At 36.8% G+C, this 16,066-nt stretch overlaps 1 protein-coding gene across 1 annotated transcript in view; it reads right to left on the bottom strand.

The window, feature by feature from the left end:
* Positions 1–12,382, bottom strand: part of ZNF804B (zinc finger protein 804B) — a 260,921-nt gene extending 248,539 nt beyond the window's left edge. The window contains exon 1 of the mRNA XM_070726869.1: positions 12,096–12,382. Within this exon, the coding sequence (XP_070582970.1) occupies positions 12,096–12,203 (108 nt within the window). The 5' untranslated portion in view covers positions 12,204–12,382. The remainder of the gene's footprint in view (positions 1–12,095) is intronic.
* Positions 12,383–16,066: the final 3,684 nt, after the last annotated feature.

Below are 16,066 nucleotides of genomic sequence, written 5' to 3' on the forward strand. Positions count from 1 at the left end.
ACATATTGGTGGTATACAAAGATAAAATAATGATATCATAGTAAGAAATTATACTACTCTGAAGAGCCCTTGCTGTAAAAGAGAATACTAGTAAATACTAGTATTAGGATAGGGGATGGAAGGCACTCTGGAGCACTTATGCAGGCCCCTTACTGACCTTTTAGTAATTGGGAGAGGTCAACAGTGGATAGTCTAAGGGTAAAGTTTGGGGGGGTTAAGTGATGATACTACAGAGTCTGATAGTGAGTTCCATGTATCAACTACTCGGTTACTAAAGTCGCATTTCTCTTGGCTAGAGTAACTCAACCCTGATAAGATGGAGTGGCTGTGGGTTTTGCCTCCCAGGGACAATCCCATCTGTCCGTCCATAACCCTGGGGTTATTGACCCCCTCAAAGAGGGTCTGCAACTTGGGCGTCCTCCTTGATCCACAGCTCACATTAGAGAACCATCTTTCAGCTGTGGCAAGGGGGGCGTTTGTCCAGGTTCGCCTGGTGCACCAGTTGTGGTCCTATCTGGACCGGGACTCACTGCTCACAGTCACTCATGCCCTCATCACCTTGAGGTTTGACTACTGTAATGCTCTCTACATGGGGCTACCTTTGAAGAGTGTTAGGAAACCTCAGATCGTGCAGAATGCAGCTGCAAGAGCAAATGGGCTTCCCCAGGTATGCCCATGTTACACCAACACTCCGCAATCTGCATTGGTTGCCGATCAGTTTCCGGTCACAATTCAAAATGTTGGTTATGACCTATAAAGCCCTTCATGGCATCAGACCAGAATATCTCCAGGACCGCCTTCTGCCGCACAAATCCCAGCGACCAGTTAGGTCCCACAGAGTGGGCCTTCTCCGGGTCCCGTCAACTAAACAATGTCATTTGGCAGGACCTAGGGGAAGAGCCTTCTCTGTGGCGGCCCTGACCCTCTGGAACCAGCTCCCCCCGGAGATTAGAACCACCTATGGAACCTGTGTATACCATCACTGGTATAAGGTCTCATTCTTAAACAGAGGGTTGAACTAGAAAACTTTCAAGGTGCCTTTCAACTCTGTTATTATGATAATGTTACCTAATTTGGGTAATGAAATGGCTGCATGAAGACAATCAAGCTCGGACACCACCAAGGACCTCTTATTTTAACCCAGAGCCTCAAATATTATCTATTGATTATATTATTTCATTCTTCTGAATAAATTAGAATATATTCAAAAAAAGGACAACAAAGATTATACAGATTCTGGAGAAGAGACAACTAAAAGACAGTACAAATGTCTGTCTTTATAGTTTACTGCAATTCATCGTAAAGATGGAACAATTTTTTCCTTTGCTGAGCCAGAAAACATAAACTCAGCAGGTTTAAATCCTAGGAATGAAAAATGTACTTAAATTAATCAGGAATTTCTGATAGAAAAAGACTGTTGCTTGGACTCTCTTAGGAAGGATATTGTTGCAATGGATTTTTTGTATTGGAAATGGATGAAGTGAAGGATATTTCATATTTCAATTTTGTAATTCTGTGGTTTCTAAGGATAATTAGACAAATATAAGTGCACCTACTAAGGGGGATGCCTGCTGAACTTCTGCCTGTCTTTTCCAATCATCTTCTGCCGAAGGAGGTAATGCTGCCCTAACATTGACTCAAATATGATTGCATTAATAAATCACTTTAGATGCATAGATGCAGTAGAGTGACCTTCCTTCAAAAGAAGCTACCTATTAAATATCTGCTCCAGTGTTCCCTTCTTCTATTCATGAGCTAGTTTCAAGAAAGGGCCTTGTGTATAAATCCAGAGATTGGATTTGGAGGGTATGATCCTTCTTATTCTTCAGGAATAAACATTCAAAAGAAAAAGTGGTTGAATTAATTCCCAATTGAAAAAATATACAATAGAGCTGGTAATTTTTATTGGTTTTATCTTTATGTGCATGAGAGAGAGAGAGAAAGAAAAGTAAAGCATCCTTTGTAACATTTCACTGAAAATCCAGGCATTTCAAATGAAACCTGTTTGACTAAATGTAAAGGGAATGTTAAACCTGTAGAATTGTCTTAAACATGTACTTGAAGATTCTGTCAAATAATTAACTTGAAGATTCTGTCAAATAATAATGATATTTAGCCAAAGATTCTTGCAGCTACCCGTCTCTATTCATCCTTGCTGAGAAAAAAAAAGTTCATTTTAATTACCATTACTAAAACATACTGAATTATGGAGCTGGTTCATTTCAGATAACTATAGTTGAGTTAATCATAGTTTGGATATTGGATACAATGTTAACAGACTATTTTCACTTGTTGAAAATAAGTTAACTGAAAATAAGTCAACTGTTACTCAAAGGAACCCAACTATTAGAAAGCCCTGCCACATACCATTTAATTCAAATAAATGAAGACACAGAAACTTTTATCTCGTTTAAAACTAAATAGTTGATTGATACAAAATAGTGATAATGCTGCTTATTTAAAATACATTCCATCCTTGACAGAGAACATGACAAATATCTGCAGAGTTGCCTTAAGATTCATTGGAACTTTAAAATGTTGCTCAGCTTCCTCCACAACCTATGAGGACTTCTAAAATTAAGATTGTGTGGCCTCAAAAGATGTTCCTGATTGCTCATGGGAAAAATTTACAACTCTTACCACATGTTGAAAGCAGGGAGGGTGTTAGTAATCCAAATTTATTATCTGAGACCCCCTGGCATTCAGATTGACTGAATATAAAACAATCTAAACTTTAAAAAAAAAATACAGGAGGCCAGGAATAGAAGAATCTCTGGTTTTATTGTGTAATGACTCTAGAATGTTAATAATGTCATTAGTTAACAATTCTGCCTGAATAGAGTTTGTGTAACATGCTAGCTAATATCAACTGTTTTGTCTAGTATTCTATTCTGTAACCTATGCTACCGAGAAGTTATCTGTTATATATTTTAGTTATATATTTCAGATTATGTCTAGGATTGCAATGACTCCTGAATATCTCTGGGACCGCCTTCTGCCGCACGAATTCCAGTGACCGGTTAGGTCCCACAGAGTTGGCCTTCTCCGGGTCCCATCGACTAAGCAATGTCATTTGGCGGGACCCAGGAGAAGAGCTTTCTCTGTGGCGGCCCCGACCCTCTGGAACCAGCTCCCCCAGATATCAGAGTTGCCCCCACCCTCCTTGCCTTTCACAAGCTCCTTAAAACCCATCTCTGTCGTCAGACATAGGGGAATTGAAATTTCCCTCCCCCCTAGGCTTATAGAATTTATACATGGTAGTATGTATGAGTGGTTCTTTAAATTGGGGTTTTTTTAGATTATTTTTAATATTAGATTTGTTTACATTGTCTTTTTATATTGTTGTTAGCCGCCCTGAGTCTTCGGAGAGAGGCGGCATACAAATCTAATAATAAATAAATAATAAAATAAAGTACACTGAACATGTGCAATCAGGATTCATAGCAATCCCAGACATAATCTGTAAGTATCTACTAAACCTAAGTGAAAAGTAATTCGTAGTTTGATAAACATAGACACCAACCCTTCCTAATGTTCATGTCTTTAAAGAAAAATTCATTCCATCATATTTTTGCACATTCCATACCCATGAATCATGGGCAGTCAAAATACAGGTCACCAACCGGTGATTCACAAACCACAGGTGGTCTGTGAGAAAATTTTGGTAGTCCACGGAGAAATCTTGGTAAATTTAATTTAATTTAATTGACTAATGTGCTGCCCAAATCCCATAGGACTCAAAGTGGCTTACAAAAAAATGGCATCTGGTCTGGGGATCAGCCAGAGTTTGCTGTCCATTGCAGTTGCCTTCCAAGGTAAGTGGCCCTTGGTGGAGATGCAGCTACTTCTGCTTTGGGGCTGAGAAGGGGGGCAGTACAGGGCTCTGGAAGGGAAGCATATCTCCTAGAATTGCACATGCACTTTCAGACCCTCCTGAGAAACAGAAGAGCAGCTGCAGCAGCTGCCACCAACTTCTCAGGGGCCACATGGTGGTGGGCTTCACTGCAAGCTGGGGTCCCTATCCAACCCAATTGCAGGATTCTCAATGTCCGTCCTGGCATTTTCCCTTATAAACAAGTCACCTTTTCCTAAACACTCAGCTGAGACTTGAAGCCTCCCCCCAAAAAAGCAGACAGTGGAAACTGCAGGCTCTTCCCTGCTTGAGCAGCCATGGGAAGCGCCAGCCAGTCTCCAGCCTGCCTGATCCTGCCCCTGAGAGGCTTGCAGCAACAGCTGCAGCTGTGACTGATCCCCTCTGATTCCAAGGGGGGGATCTGAGAGTGCCGTCACCCCTTCTCAGCCCCACAGCAGCAGCAGCTGCGTCTCCACTGAGGGCCACCTGCCCATCCACTGGCCACCAACCATGCAGGGGACCAGGCAGGCTGACCAAAGCTTCCCTTGGCCCAGGACATGGGGGCTCATGGCTGCTCAAGTATTATTATTATTATTTGTTTGTTTGTTTTTTTGTTTTTTTGTTTGTTTGTTTGTTTGTTTGTTTTTTTGTTTGTTTATCTATCTATCTATCTATCTATCTATCTATCTATCTATCTATTTATTTATTTATTTATTTATTGGATTTGTATGCCGCCCCTCTCCGTAGACTCATGTAACAATCCAATACTAAAACAACCCAAAACCCTTATTATAAAACCAAACATACACGCAAACATACCATGCATAAATTGTAAGGCCTTACTGATAAAAAATTTATTGAACCATGATAATCTATTGAACTTTATTATAACTAATATCTCTTAACAAATAAATATTAGATTTATACATATTAAAAATTCCCAACTGCCTAAAATTCTAGAAATTTGTAGAAAATATTTACATTTCTATTTGCAAAAATGATTATGAAAATCCCATTAATTGTAGACTATTTTCCCATTGCATGAAATACCTGGCAGAGAAACAAAGGGACACATAAATATCAGTTGGATATTTTTTATTCATTCAGATGTGAAATTTCATAAAGGTATTTAAAATATTCATTAGTGTTCTCATATCATATCTAAAAGCATAATCATAAGCCTAGTGACATTTCATTGTCAGTTATGAAAGAACCTCTTAAAAATAAAAAGTATGCATTATATACTAAAAACTATTCAGTGTAATATATGAAGCAACTTTTGCATAAAAATGGGATCCTTTAATGATTTAAATAGAACATTTAAGTTGATGTGAAAATATATAGACCATTCTATTGAAATTTCAAAATACTGCCTAAATCTCAAAAGTTATAGCTTGAAACTCACAAATAATAATGCCATTGAATCCTTTTTTTCAACCTCTACCAAGGTTTTCTAAAATAAAATGACATGTAATCATCAGAGACATATTTTCAGACCAATTTGACATTTGAAATGTTTTGATTTTTGCATTCAGGGGAACCTCCTAAGAGTATTTATATCAAAATAATCACCAACTATCAGACATCTTTAAAATTTGTTTATGCTTCTTAAAAACCAAGAGAGAAATTTTCTCAACGGTATTTGTTATAATAGGGCAAAAATTATTGAGCAATATTAATTCTAACAATGCTAGCAATAGAAGGCCTTATGTCAATTATCACGGCAAAACATTAAAATATTTGATGTGTATATCTATAAATAAGTTTCATTAAAAAAGAGTTGTGTCTTCCCAAAAAGACTATAAAATAGATAATAAAAAATTACCAAAAAAGAGGAAAACTTCACCAAAAACTGTCCACAAAATGTGTTATGAGCTTAATTTAGGTGATTGCTGGCGGAAGCATAATCCAGAAGCACAAGAATATACTTTTTTTCTTGTCCACAAAGATCCTGGTCAAGAATTGACATGGTGTGGGCAAATAAAAAATTACTAAACTTGATAACTACAGTGGAAATAGGGATAAATGAATGGGCTGATCATAATCCTCTGAAAGTAACTTGGAAAGGAGAAAGAAAAAAGTTTAGAAATTGGACTTTGAATACTAAAATATTAAAAGAACAGGACTATATAAATCAGATTTTAAAAGAAATGGAAATGTTTATCAGGGAAAACAATACAAGTATTCAGAACCTATGGGATATGGCAAAAGCCTTCCAAAGAGGGGTGACAATCTCCTATCTAGCAAAAAGTAACAAAGAGAAAGGACTGCAGTGAAAGAATTTATTAGATAAATTAAAACAAATAGAAAAAGAATTACAAAAGTGCCCACAAAATTCAAAATTTATAGAAGAGAAAAATGTGATGAATCATAGGTTAAATTTAATGGAGCAAGAAGAAATTGCCAAAAATATTAGATTAATAAAACAGGATTATTTTGAAAACGCAAACAAACCGGATAGATGGCTGTCCTATAAAATAAAAAAAGACAAGGAGAAAAAAATGATACAACAACTTGAGGGTCAGGATAAAAATATATATTACCAAACGGAAAGGAAGAAAGAAATTATATTAAACTATTTCAAAGATTTATATGCAAAGTATGAAATTAAGATAGAAGAAGTAACAAAATACTTGCAAGACAAGAATCTAAATACCATAGAAAATGATGAGAGTGATATGCTGAATAATATAATAACTAAAGAGGAACTAAGCAAAGCAGAAAAATAATAAAACACCTGGACCGGACGGTTTTCCTGGTGAATTTTATAAGGCCACAATTGATATTATAGGAGATTTTATGTTAGATGTTTATAATGAAACCCTATAAACAGCAATCTACCCAATATCCTGGGAAGAAGCCTACATCACATTAATTCATAAAAACGATACAGACCAAAATCAAATTAAAAATTATAGACCAATATCCCTGTTAAATGTGGATTACAAAATTTTTACTACAATTATAGTGGAAAGGATTTTTTAAAATCTTAAATAAAAACTATTCATCCTGATCAAAATGGAATTAGAATTTTATGAAGGTAACAATGATAAACAATTGGCTAAGCTTTTTCTAGATGCACAAAAAGCCTTTGACAACTTAAATTGGGACTTTTTAAAACAGCAAATTAAAATTATGAAATTTGGTCCTAAATTTGAAAAAATGATTGATGCCATGTACACTAATCAAAGGGTAAATGGTGACTTGACTGATGAACTTAAAATTTGTAAAGGCATAAGACAAGGTTGCCCCTTATCACCCCTATTATTTATATTGTCACTTGAAGTATTACCTAACCAAATTAGAAACAACCTGGAAATTAAAGACACTAAAATTAATAAAGAAATTTATAAAACCCAAACTTTTGTGGATGACTTGGTATTCTTCCTCAAAGAACCAAAATCATCAATAACCAATCTGCTAAAGGAATTAGAACTATTCAGGAAGGCTGCAGGCTTAAAAATTAATAAAGATAAAACCAAATTCTTACCCCAAAATTGTACTCAAGCAATAAAGGAACTAGTAAAAATTTCAGGATTACAAGCAATAAAAAGAATTAAATACTTAGGCATAAGGCTTACAGCTAGATACTCATCATTAAAAGAAGATAATTATATAAAATTACATTGCAACACAAAAGAATACCTAGAAAAATGGGGTAAAATACAATTATCGCTCCTTGGCAGAATCACAAATATTCTACTCTGATGGCTTTACCTATTCCAAATGGTTCCAATTAAATTAGAAAAAAAATTATTCAAAGAAATTAAAAAGCTATATCAAAGTTTATATGGGCAGGGAGAAAGTCAAGAATTAAATGTAAAAATCTGGTGGACAGACGAGAGGCGGGGGGCTTTGGCCTACCTGATCTTGAAACTTACTACTATTCAGCCAGTCTATTAGGATTAAGGCTTGGATCACATTAAATAATCAAATAATTCTTAAACTAGAAGGTTATAATTTACAAGAAGGGTGGCATGTCCACCTTTTGGGGGGAAAAGAATATCAAACATACACAATTTCAATAACATGCATTACTATTCATTTGGAGGAAAATTAAAAATAAACACTTTATAGAAATACCAAGGTGGTTATCCACCATGGAAGTCTTGATATACCCAAATTTCCTAGGAAATACTAAAGTGAGAACATATGACGAACTATTAGATAAGGAAGGTAAGCTTAAATCTAGACAAACCTTAGAAGCTGAATGGAAACATATAGATTGGTTTTCATCTGTACAACTTCAAAACAGATATAAAATTGATTCTGAAGAATATGGAATAAACCCTAAATTAAATATAATAGACAAAATTTTATTAGGCCCACCCACTAAATTTATAACGAGATATACAATTATTTAATAAAATTTGATAACTTAGAAGAAACAGTAAAAGACAGCATGTTGGCATGGATGAAGAATTTTGGGTATCCAATTCATTTAGAAGAATAGACAAAACTATGGAAAGAAAACTATAAATTAACATTATCGGTACCATATAAGGAAAATCTCTATAAGATGTTTTACCGATGGCATTATGGTCCCGCCAAGTGAGCTAAGATCTATCCTAATATAAATCCCACCTGCTGGATATGTAAAAAAGAATTAGAAGTTTATTACCACCTGTAGTGGCTATACCCCCAGGCACGTAATTATTGGCTGAAAATCAAAGGATGGATAAAATATATACTGCAATTTGATTTAGAATTTAAACCAGAGGTCTATCTTCTAGGGCTTGTTAGAGGGCAATATGTAAAATCAAAATACTACCTGATCATCCATATAATAACTGCAGCAAGATTAGCCTACGCACAAATGTGGAAAGATAATAACCTCCCAACAGACAATATGATTATAAATAAACTTATGGATTGCACTGAAATGTCCAGGCTCACCTTTGATCTACAAAATAAACAAGGGAAAGACTTTTACACAATTTGGGAAAATCTTTATGAATGGCTTGAAACCAGAAGAAATAACCAATAAATAATATATGGATATAATTGATAACTATAAATAACACAATGAAAATGTAAACAATTGATATATGGATTAGATAAAGCAATAATGGAGATATATAGAGCTTTCTTTTTGATTCACCAGGAATGCAAACAAAATGGAAATGATGTACTGTACTATGTAACCATTTTCCTTTCTTTTTCTATTTTTTTTCTTTTTTCTTTTTCTTCTATTCTCTTTTCTCTCTTTTTGTCTCTCTGACCCTCTTTCTCATTTTCTTTTTCCTCTTTTTCCAGGTTTTTCCTTTTTTTCGTCTTCCCCACCATTTCTTTTCTTTCTTTTAATTATATGTTTGCAATAGTCGTTTATTGTTCTTTTTGAATTGTATTGTTTTTCTATTTGTGAGTAAAAACTTTATTTTAAAAAAGTTTAAAATTAAAAAAGAAAGAAAGAGTTGGTACCAGTGTCCATGTGTCTCTATGAAAAAATTTAAATAACAAGCAAAATAATATATAAGTACTGTATAAACTAAGCATTTTATAGGAATTTTGCTGCTTTTTTAAAGTAATAGCCATTAAGCACTCTCTGGCCCACATGCTCTCTGGCCCACATCCTTTGATGCATGCTTTTGATACAGTTCTACCTACCAACTGGTGCTCAGCTTCTAAATTAGAGACAAGATGTTAATTTGAACTAGCTACTGCTGAGATTTTATAATCCTCAGTTAACGCATGCAAGATAGTTCTGCCAAATCAAAACAGTTGGATGAAGTAGCATAGCTCAACACTTGTGGATGGGAGATTCATATTCAATATTTTGAGGTGTATCTCCTTAAAACCAACTGCTTCAGTGAATACCACTTCACCCAATCCTAGCTATGAGATGGGGCAGAAACATGACAAAGATAAATCTTACATACATGGTGTCTTAAGAAAAACAGCCTTGATCACTGGTGTATTGAAGGACTTATACCAACACAGATAGAGATCACCAGATTAGAAAACATTGCCCTAAAGTATCATAAACATAGAACAAATTTTGAAAAAAAGGAAGTTTCAGTAAGTAAAAAAGTAAGTAATCACATTGAAATATTTTCAAAGAATCAAATACATTTTGTGAAGTTTTGCCATCCTTTTATCTAGCAATTGGCTTGTGGTGGTTCTAAATTATTTGTATACTTACAAAGTTGTTCATTTTAGAATTCAAGAAACACATGAATTTGAATATGTAGTAGTTTCCAGAGCTACACATACTTAAGAATATTTTTCAGAAGAGAAAGATAGTAAACTAACTTTATAAAGTAAGACAGTTGTTAAGACGGAATGCAGTAGAACTGAGTAGAACACCCATTAACAGATGTTAAATATTCATAGCCTTGTTGGACTTCACATATTTTTCAATTTTGTTTCTTACTGGTGTTCACATGTTTTCTACTTTTTTATTATAAAAGAATATTTTGTTTATATTTAAGACCTTAATACTTGACCACACAACGGTTTGCCATATCAGAAGTTAAGCAATTTTAAGTTAAAGCATGAAATTGCTACTCTTACTGAAAATGTACCCTACTATTGAACTACATTCTCCTAATATCCTGTATTTATTTCTATATCTATACATTCTGCATGGAATGTTGATATGATCACTTGTAATGTATCATAATATGTCATCTACTTGTAATTACCACTGAATCCCAACTGTCTTCGTGTTAGTTTATGGTGATTTTGATAATTCACTTAATAACTACAGCCTCAATTTTGTAATTCTACATCTTTTTTTGTTCTTCCTTTTAGTCTTTTCCATTATAATTATTTCCACCTTATTTTTCTCGCCAAATAGTTTCATTAAACTAAATTCAAACAGACTTCAGTCTAACTTTTCCATCATTTGCCAGTGCCCTGAATGTCTTAATTGTTTTTCCACTATTTATTCCTTCAATGTCTCTTCCCCAAAAGATGCATTATGCCTTTTATCATTGTTCAGGGATTCCAATGATGAAGTGGTAATCTAGCAATCACTCCACTTGAAAACAGTATCCACTCATGTTTTTTATTATTTTATATTCATGTATATGCACAATCCTAATGGATTGGAATGCCCTATTAACCACAGAAACAAACAAACAAACAAATGTTTTTAGATAGACTTCCTTAGACAGTGTAATTATTCTAGTTAAACATTGGACTTAATGATTCATGAACAATCTCTATGCTGGTTAATACCATCATTTTATACCTATTATTCTATTCTGGACATCTAGGCAGTCCTTGACTCAGTTTTGTGGATGGAAACCTCCACTGATTTTAACAGGATTTACTTTTGTGTCAAGATGCGAAGGCAAGATACACCTTGATATAATACTGGTAATTTGTCCTGATTTTCAAGAGGCAAAATCACTGAACAGAAACTTTTTGAAAAACTGTTTGGAGCATTTATTTTAAGTTTTAAAAAAAGTTTACTAGTGGTGCAAGAAAGTGCCAGAAAAGGGGAAATGAAGAGAGACAACAGGCTAATTAAGAAAAGAGGTAGATCTGAATCAGAAAATGTCTTAAAAGGTGGTAAATTGTTTTTGGATTTTCTATTACATCCTATTATGAAGTTAGGAGGTGCCCTCATTATCTTTATTGTGCTTTTCTGTGTGTCGAATAATCTCTCTGGCCCACATGCTCTTACCTGCTGCCCTTACTTTCGTTAGTCTGGGTTTTGTGTAGGGCTCTAAGGAGATCTTATCTTTTTGGGATCTCATCTTTCAGTGCCACACACACAGTGACCAAGGGGTTTCCAACTCGACATTCTCTTATTCCTTTCAATGTCTTTCAACACACAGTTCTCTCCCCCACCTCAATTTTCTATAAACAAAAGTCACTATTAACTTTTTCTGGATAACACATTGTCTATACACTATACACCATGCCAAAACTAAGTACCTTTCACTCTACCGATCATCGTTTTGTTCCTCCCCCCCTCCAAAGCCAACCAACTCAAGACTATCCTTCCCTCGACCTTCGCTGTCCAGCAACTTCCAAAAAAAAAAAGAGCGGAAGGAATAAACTTTGCAAAACAAAACAAGTAGCTTTTAAAAAGTCAGACTACTAGGCAGCAAGATCTATCACCAGGGTCAGATCGCGGGAAAAGAACACGCTCTTCCCCGGTAAGCCCACAACATGCATTCACTCAAGAGGCTGGTCCGAACCAGAGAGATCTAACCACAATTTTCTATTTGTCGCCAGGTTTACATATCCCGAATAGCGTCGATTGAGTAGGTAAGGATAAGCGGTTTACCGCGGTGTCAGAGCCGTTCTTGCGAAGCGGTCCTCGGAAGATCCCTTTAATGCCACGGTAGTGCCCATTGCTGAGATGCCTGGAGCTGATCACTAGGTAGCACGCCATGCGGGTCCGAACCCAATTAAGAATGGACAAGTGGCTGAGCCCGTGAGGTACCGTCTCTTCAGGGTAGCAGAGAGAGGGGGGGAAACCCGAGCGGACTTGTCTCGTGCAGCGGCCAAAGTCACCAGGCGCTGCTTCTGCGTCCCGTTGGAATAGAAGCCCCAACGGCACCGTCACCACTCCCCCCCTTTCCCACCCACCCCCTGCCTCTCCCCTTCTCTCATCCAACGCCTGAATTGCTGCTGCCAGCAGCAGGATGGGTAAAAGGAAGAGGAGGAGGAGGAGGAGGCAGCTGCCAAGAGCGCACGGGAGGGAACCGAGAAGCCAGTCCACATACTGTTTCGCTGGAAGATGCGGGGAAAAGAGCGTTGGTGCTCAACTTGGCTGGATTGGGGCAACACTGAGCCGCCGCCTTCGTTTCTCCCTCCCACTTCCCTCTCACCCCGGCATTTGTCCTTTTTCTCCGGAGCTGGTTCTAAGAAACAACGGAACAAATCCAAAGGGGAAGATCTTGGGAGCCGCGTTTTTCCATGACTCTTTTCTCGCCGGCCTTATTCAACAGAGGCGGGGATAGTGGGGGGAACCCTCGGTTTTAAAAGTGTCCCCCGCGTCGCCGCCAGCCTTCAGCCGCGTCAGCCCGGGGCCTCACTTGGCTTCACCTTTGGCGTGCATGGAGCCGAAGAGAGGCTGAAAGGGTGCGTGCGCGCGCTCTACCCGGGCATTCATTCCCAGCTGCACTTCCCCATCCTCAGCCCAGTTTGCATTTGGGAAGAGGCAGCCACCGGCGCCGGATGACTGGCCGAAACCTCTCCTTTCAATGCACGGAAGGTTAAGCGGGATACAAACCTTCGTCTTAGCGAAGGGAAAATAATTGTTCAAAAAATCCCCTCCTTTCCATTCCCACTATCCCCAACTGCACACTCTTGAAAGATTTGGTGGGAAAGTATGTATAGCGTCGCTGTGCTCTCCCTGATCTTGTTCACTGGCTTGGTAAGCTTTTGTCCCTAAAGTCGTTGTGGTGGGAAGTTCAGTTGTGCGAAAAGAGGAGCGCGCTTTTACTAGGCTGAACTAGGTGGAAATTGTCCTCATTCCTGTCATCTTCCGTAGGCAATCGCTCCACTTCCCTCTGTGCACTCGCGTCCCCTTCAGCCACTCTTGGCTCTGGCCCTCTCTGCCTTAGTGGTCCAGTTGAAATGCTCCACACCCCGCCCCGCACATTAGCTGAGGTGCACTGAGTCACGAAAATCTGCTTCTTTGACTTCCCTTTCCAAGCTGAAGGAATGGCGGGAGAGCTTGAAAAGCGGGACGCGGTGGCAAGAGGAGATAGGTGCGCAGATAGCCGAAACAGAAAGGAAATGCTGACTGGAACAACACGTGCCGGTTATACTGTATATCGTTTTGAAATAAATCGGCAATAAGCCCACATCAGGAAGTTTATCTGGTTTAAGGATAATTTATACCAACTGCAGGATTTAATGTTTCTTCTATGCAGTATAATTGAGGAGGGCTGTTTACTCTACAGGGTCAACAGATGTGTGAGAGGGGAGATAAAGTGAAAAGAAGTGGCTTTTCTATTTATCTCAGGTGCTGGGGGATTATTATTATTATTATTATTATTATTATTATTATTATTATTATTATTATTATTATTATAGAATAGAATAGAATAGAATAGAATAGAATTTTATTGGCCAAGTGTGATTGGACACACAAGGAATTTGTCTTGGTGCATATGCTCTCAGCGTACATAAAATAAAATATACATTTGTCAAGAATCATGTGATACAACACTTAATGATTGTCATAGGGGTCAAATAAGCAATGAAGAAGCAACATTAATAAAACTCTTAGGATATAAGCAACAACTTACAGTCATACAGTCAACATGGGAGGAAATGGGTGATAGGAATGATGAGAAAAACTAGTAGAATAGAAGTGCAGATTTAGTAGAAAGTCTGACAGTGTTAAGGGAATTATTTGTTTAGTAGAATGATGGCGTTCCGAAAAAAACTGTTCTTGTGTCTATTTATCTTGGTGTGCAGTGCTCTGTAGCGACGTTTTGAGGGTAGGAGTTGAAACAGTTTGTGTCCAGGATGTGAGGGGTCAGTAAATATTTTCCTGGCCCTCTTTTTGACTCGTGCAATATACAGGTCCTCAATGGAAGGCAGGTTGGCAGCAATTGCTTTTTCTGCAGTTCTGATTGTCCTCTGAAGTCTGTGTCGGTCCTGTTGGGTTGCAGCACCAAACCAGACAGTTATAGAGGTGCAGATGACAGACTCAATGATTCCTCTGTAGAACTGTATCAGCAGCTCCTTGGGCAGTTTGAGCTTCCTGAGCTGGCGCAGAAAGAACATTCTTTGTTGTGCTTTTTTGATGATGTTTTTGATGTTAGGTGACCATTTTAGGTCTTGAGATATGATAGAACCCAGAAATAATAATAATAATAATAATAATAATAATAATAATTATTATTATTATTATTATTATTATTATTATTATTATTATTATTGCCTTACCAATGGACAATTTATACAGCACAACTTATTTTGTGTCATCAGGGGACACATAAGGAACACTTTGGGATTGCATAGGTAAATTTTCATATATTTTCTCCATAATGTGTTCTTTGCAGTCTCCCTTTGCCACTGTAACTGAGCCCATATTTACATTGTGCAAAAACAAAATGTAGGAAACCATAAAGCCAGTTTATGTCATTACAGTCCAGATCCCCCCCCCCCCCAAAATGGAAGCTGACACTTTTTTCCTAATTATCTCAATGACCAATTTGCAGTACATAAATTAGGCATTTTAGCAACAGAGTAGTCAATGCCTGGAATACATTACCCAACTCTGTGGTTTCATGCAGAAACCCTGAAAATTTTAACCTTTGACTTTCTACTTTTGACCCCACCTTATTGCTAAGAGGTCTGTGCCTACCAACATGCATACCAGAGTGCCTATGTCCATATCCTAATGTACCCTTTTATTTTTATTTGTATTCATTTCATATATTCAAATCATTTTTATACTTATATGTAGTATCTAATACACATTTGACAAAATAAATAAATAAAATAAACTCTGGTTGATACAGTACTATTTTCTAAGCCAATATGAAGCATTTGTGAGTATATGCTAGAGTACATTGATAACAATTGTTATCAACTGACCTGTGTTTTTCAAGCTTTCTCCTATAAAGTACTTGATGGAATTCTATGAGTTACTATGTATGTGAGCAAAAAAAAAAAAAGAGTTCACAACCATTTGTCTATCACTAGAAATTTACCTCTTATCAGAGGTTTCAGTATTTTTTTAAAAAAATACCTTAATGGAATTTTAAAAATTGAAAAACCGTGGTCTTGACTACTTTATCGTTTTATTAAATAGATTATTTATGACATGCTTGCTGCAGTCAAGGTACACTAAGTGTCCTTAGTATTTCTCCTATCTATTAAGTTACTTGTTCGGTTTGAAAGGAGATAAGTTTAATCTTTGTTTGTAACAAAGCTTATATTTCTTAACTGATATATTCCTACCCAAGCAGTAAGAGATACAGTACACAATAATCTGCTTCAGGAACCTGCTTACTACAGATGTCGGATTGACAGGCCTATAATTTTCTGGATTCTTCTCCTTCCCGCTTTTTGAAATCATGTCTGTGTATGCTCTTCTCACCAATTCTCCAGGACTTTTGAAAGATTACAGTTAGCAAGTTTACAATCACCTTCTCTTGTTCCTTCAGTACTATAAGATGTAATTCATGTGGCCTTGTAGAGTTTAACTCATTAAAACTAATTAACTGTTCTTCTTTCTTTGTCTGTTTGGAAATGCAGTGCTGACCAGCTAATGTTTTCTTTTTCATTTGA

This window comes from Erythrolamprus reginae, chromosome Z, assembly GCF_031021105.1.
Source record: "Erythrolamprus reginae isolate rEryReg1 chromosome Z, rEryReg1.hap1, whole genome shotgun sequence".
Lineage (NCBI taxonomy): Eukaryota > Metazoa > Chordata > Lepidosauria > Squamata > Dipsadidae > Erythrolamprus > Erythrolamprus reginae.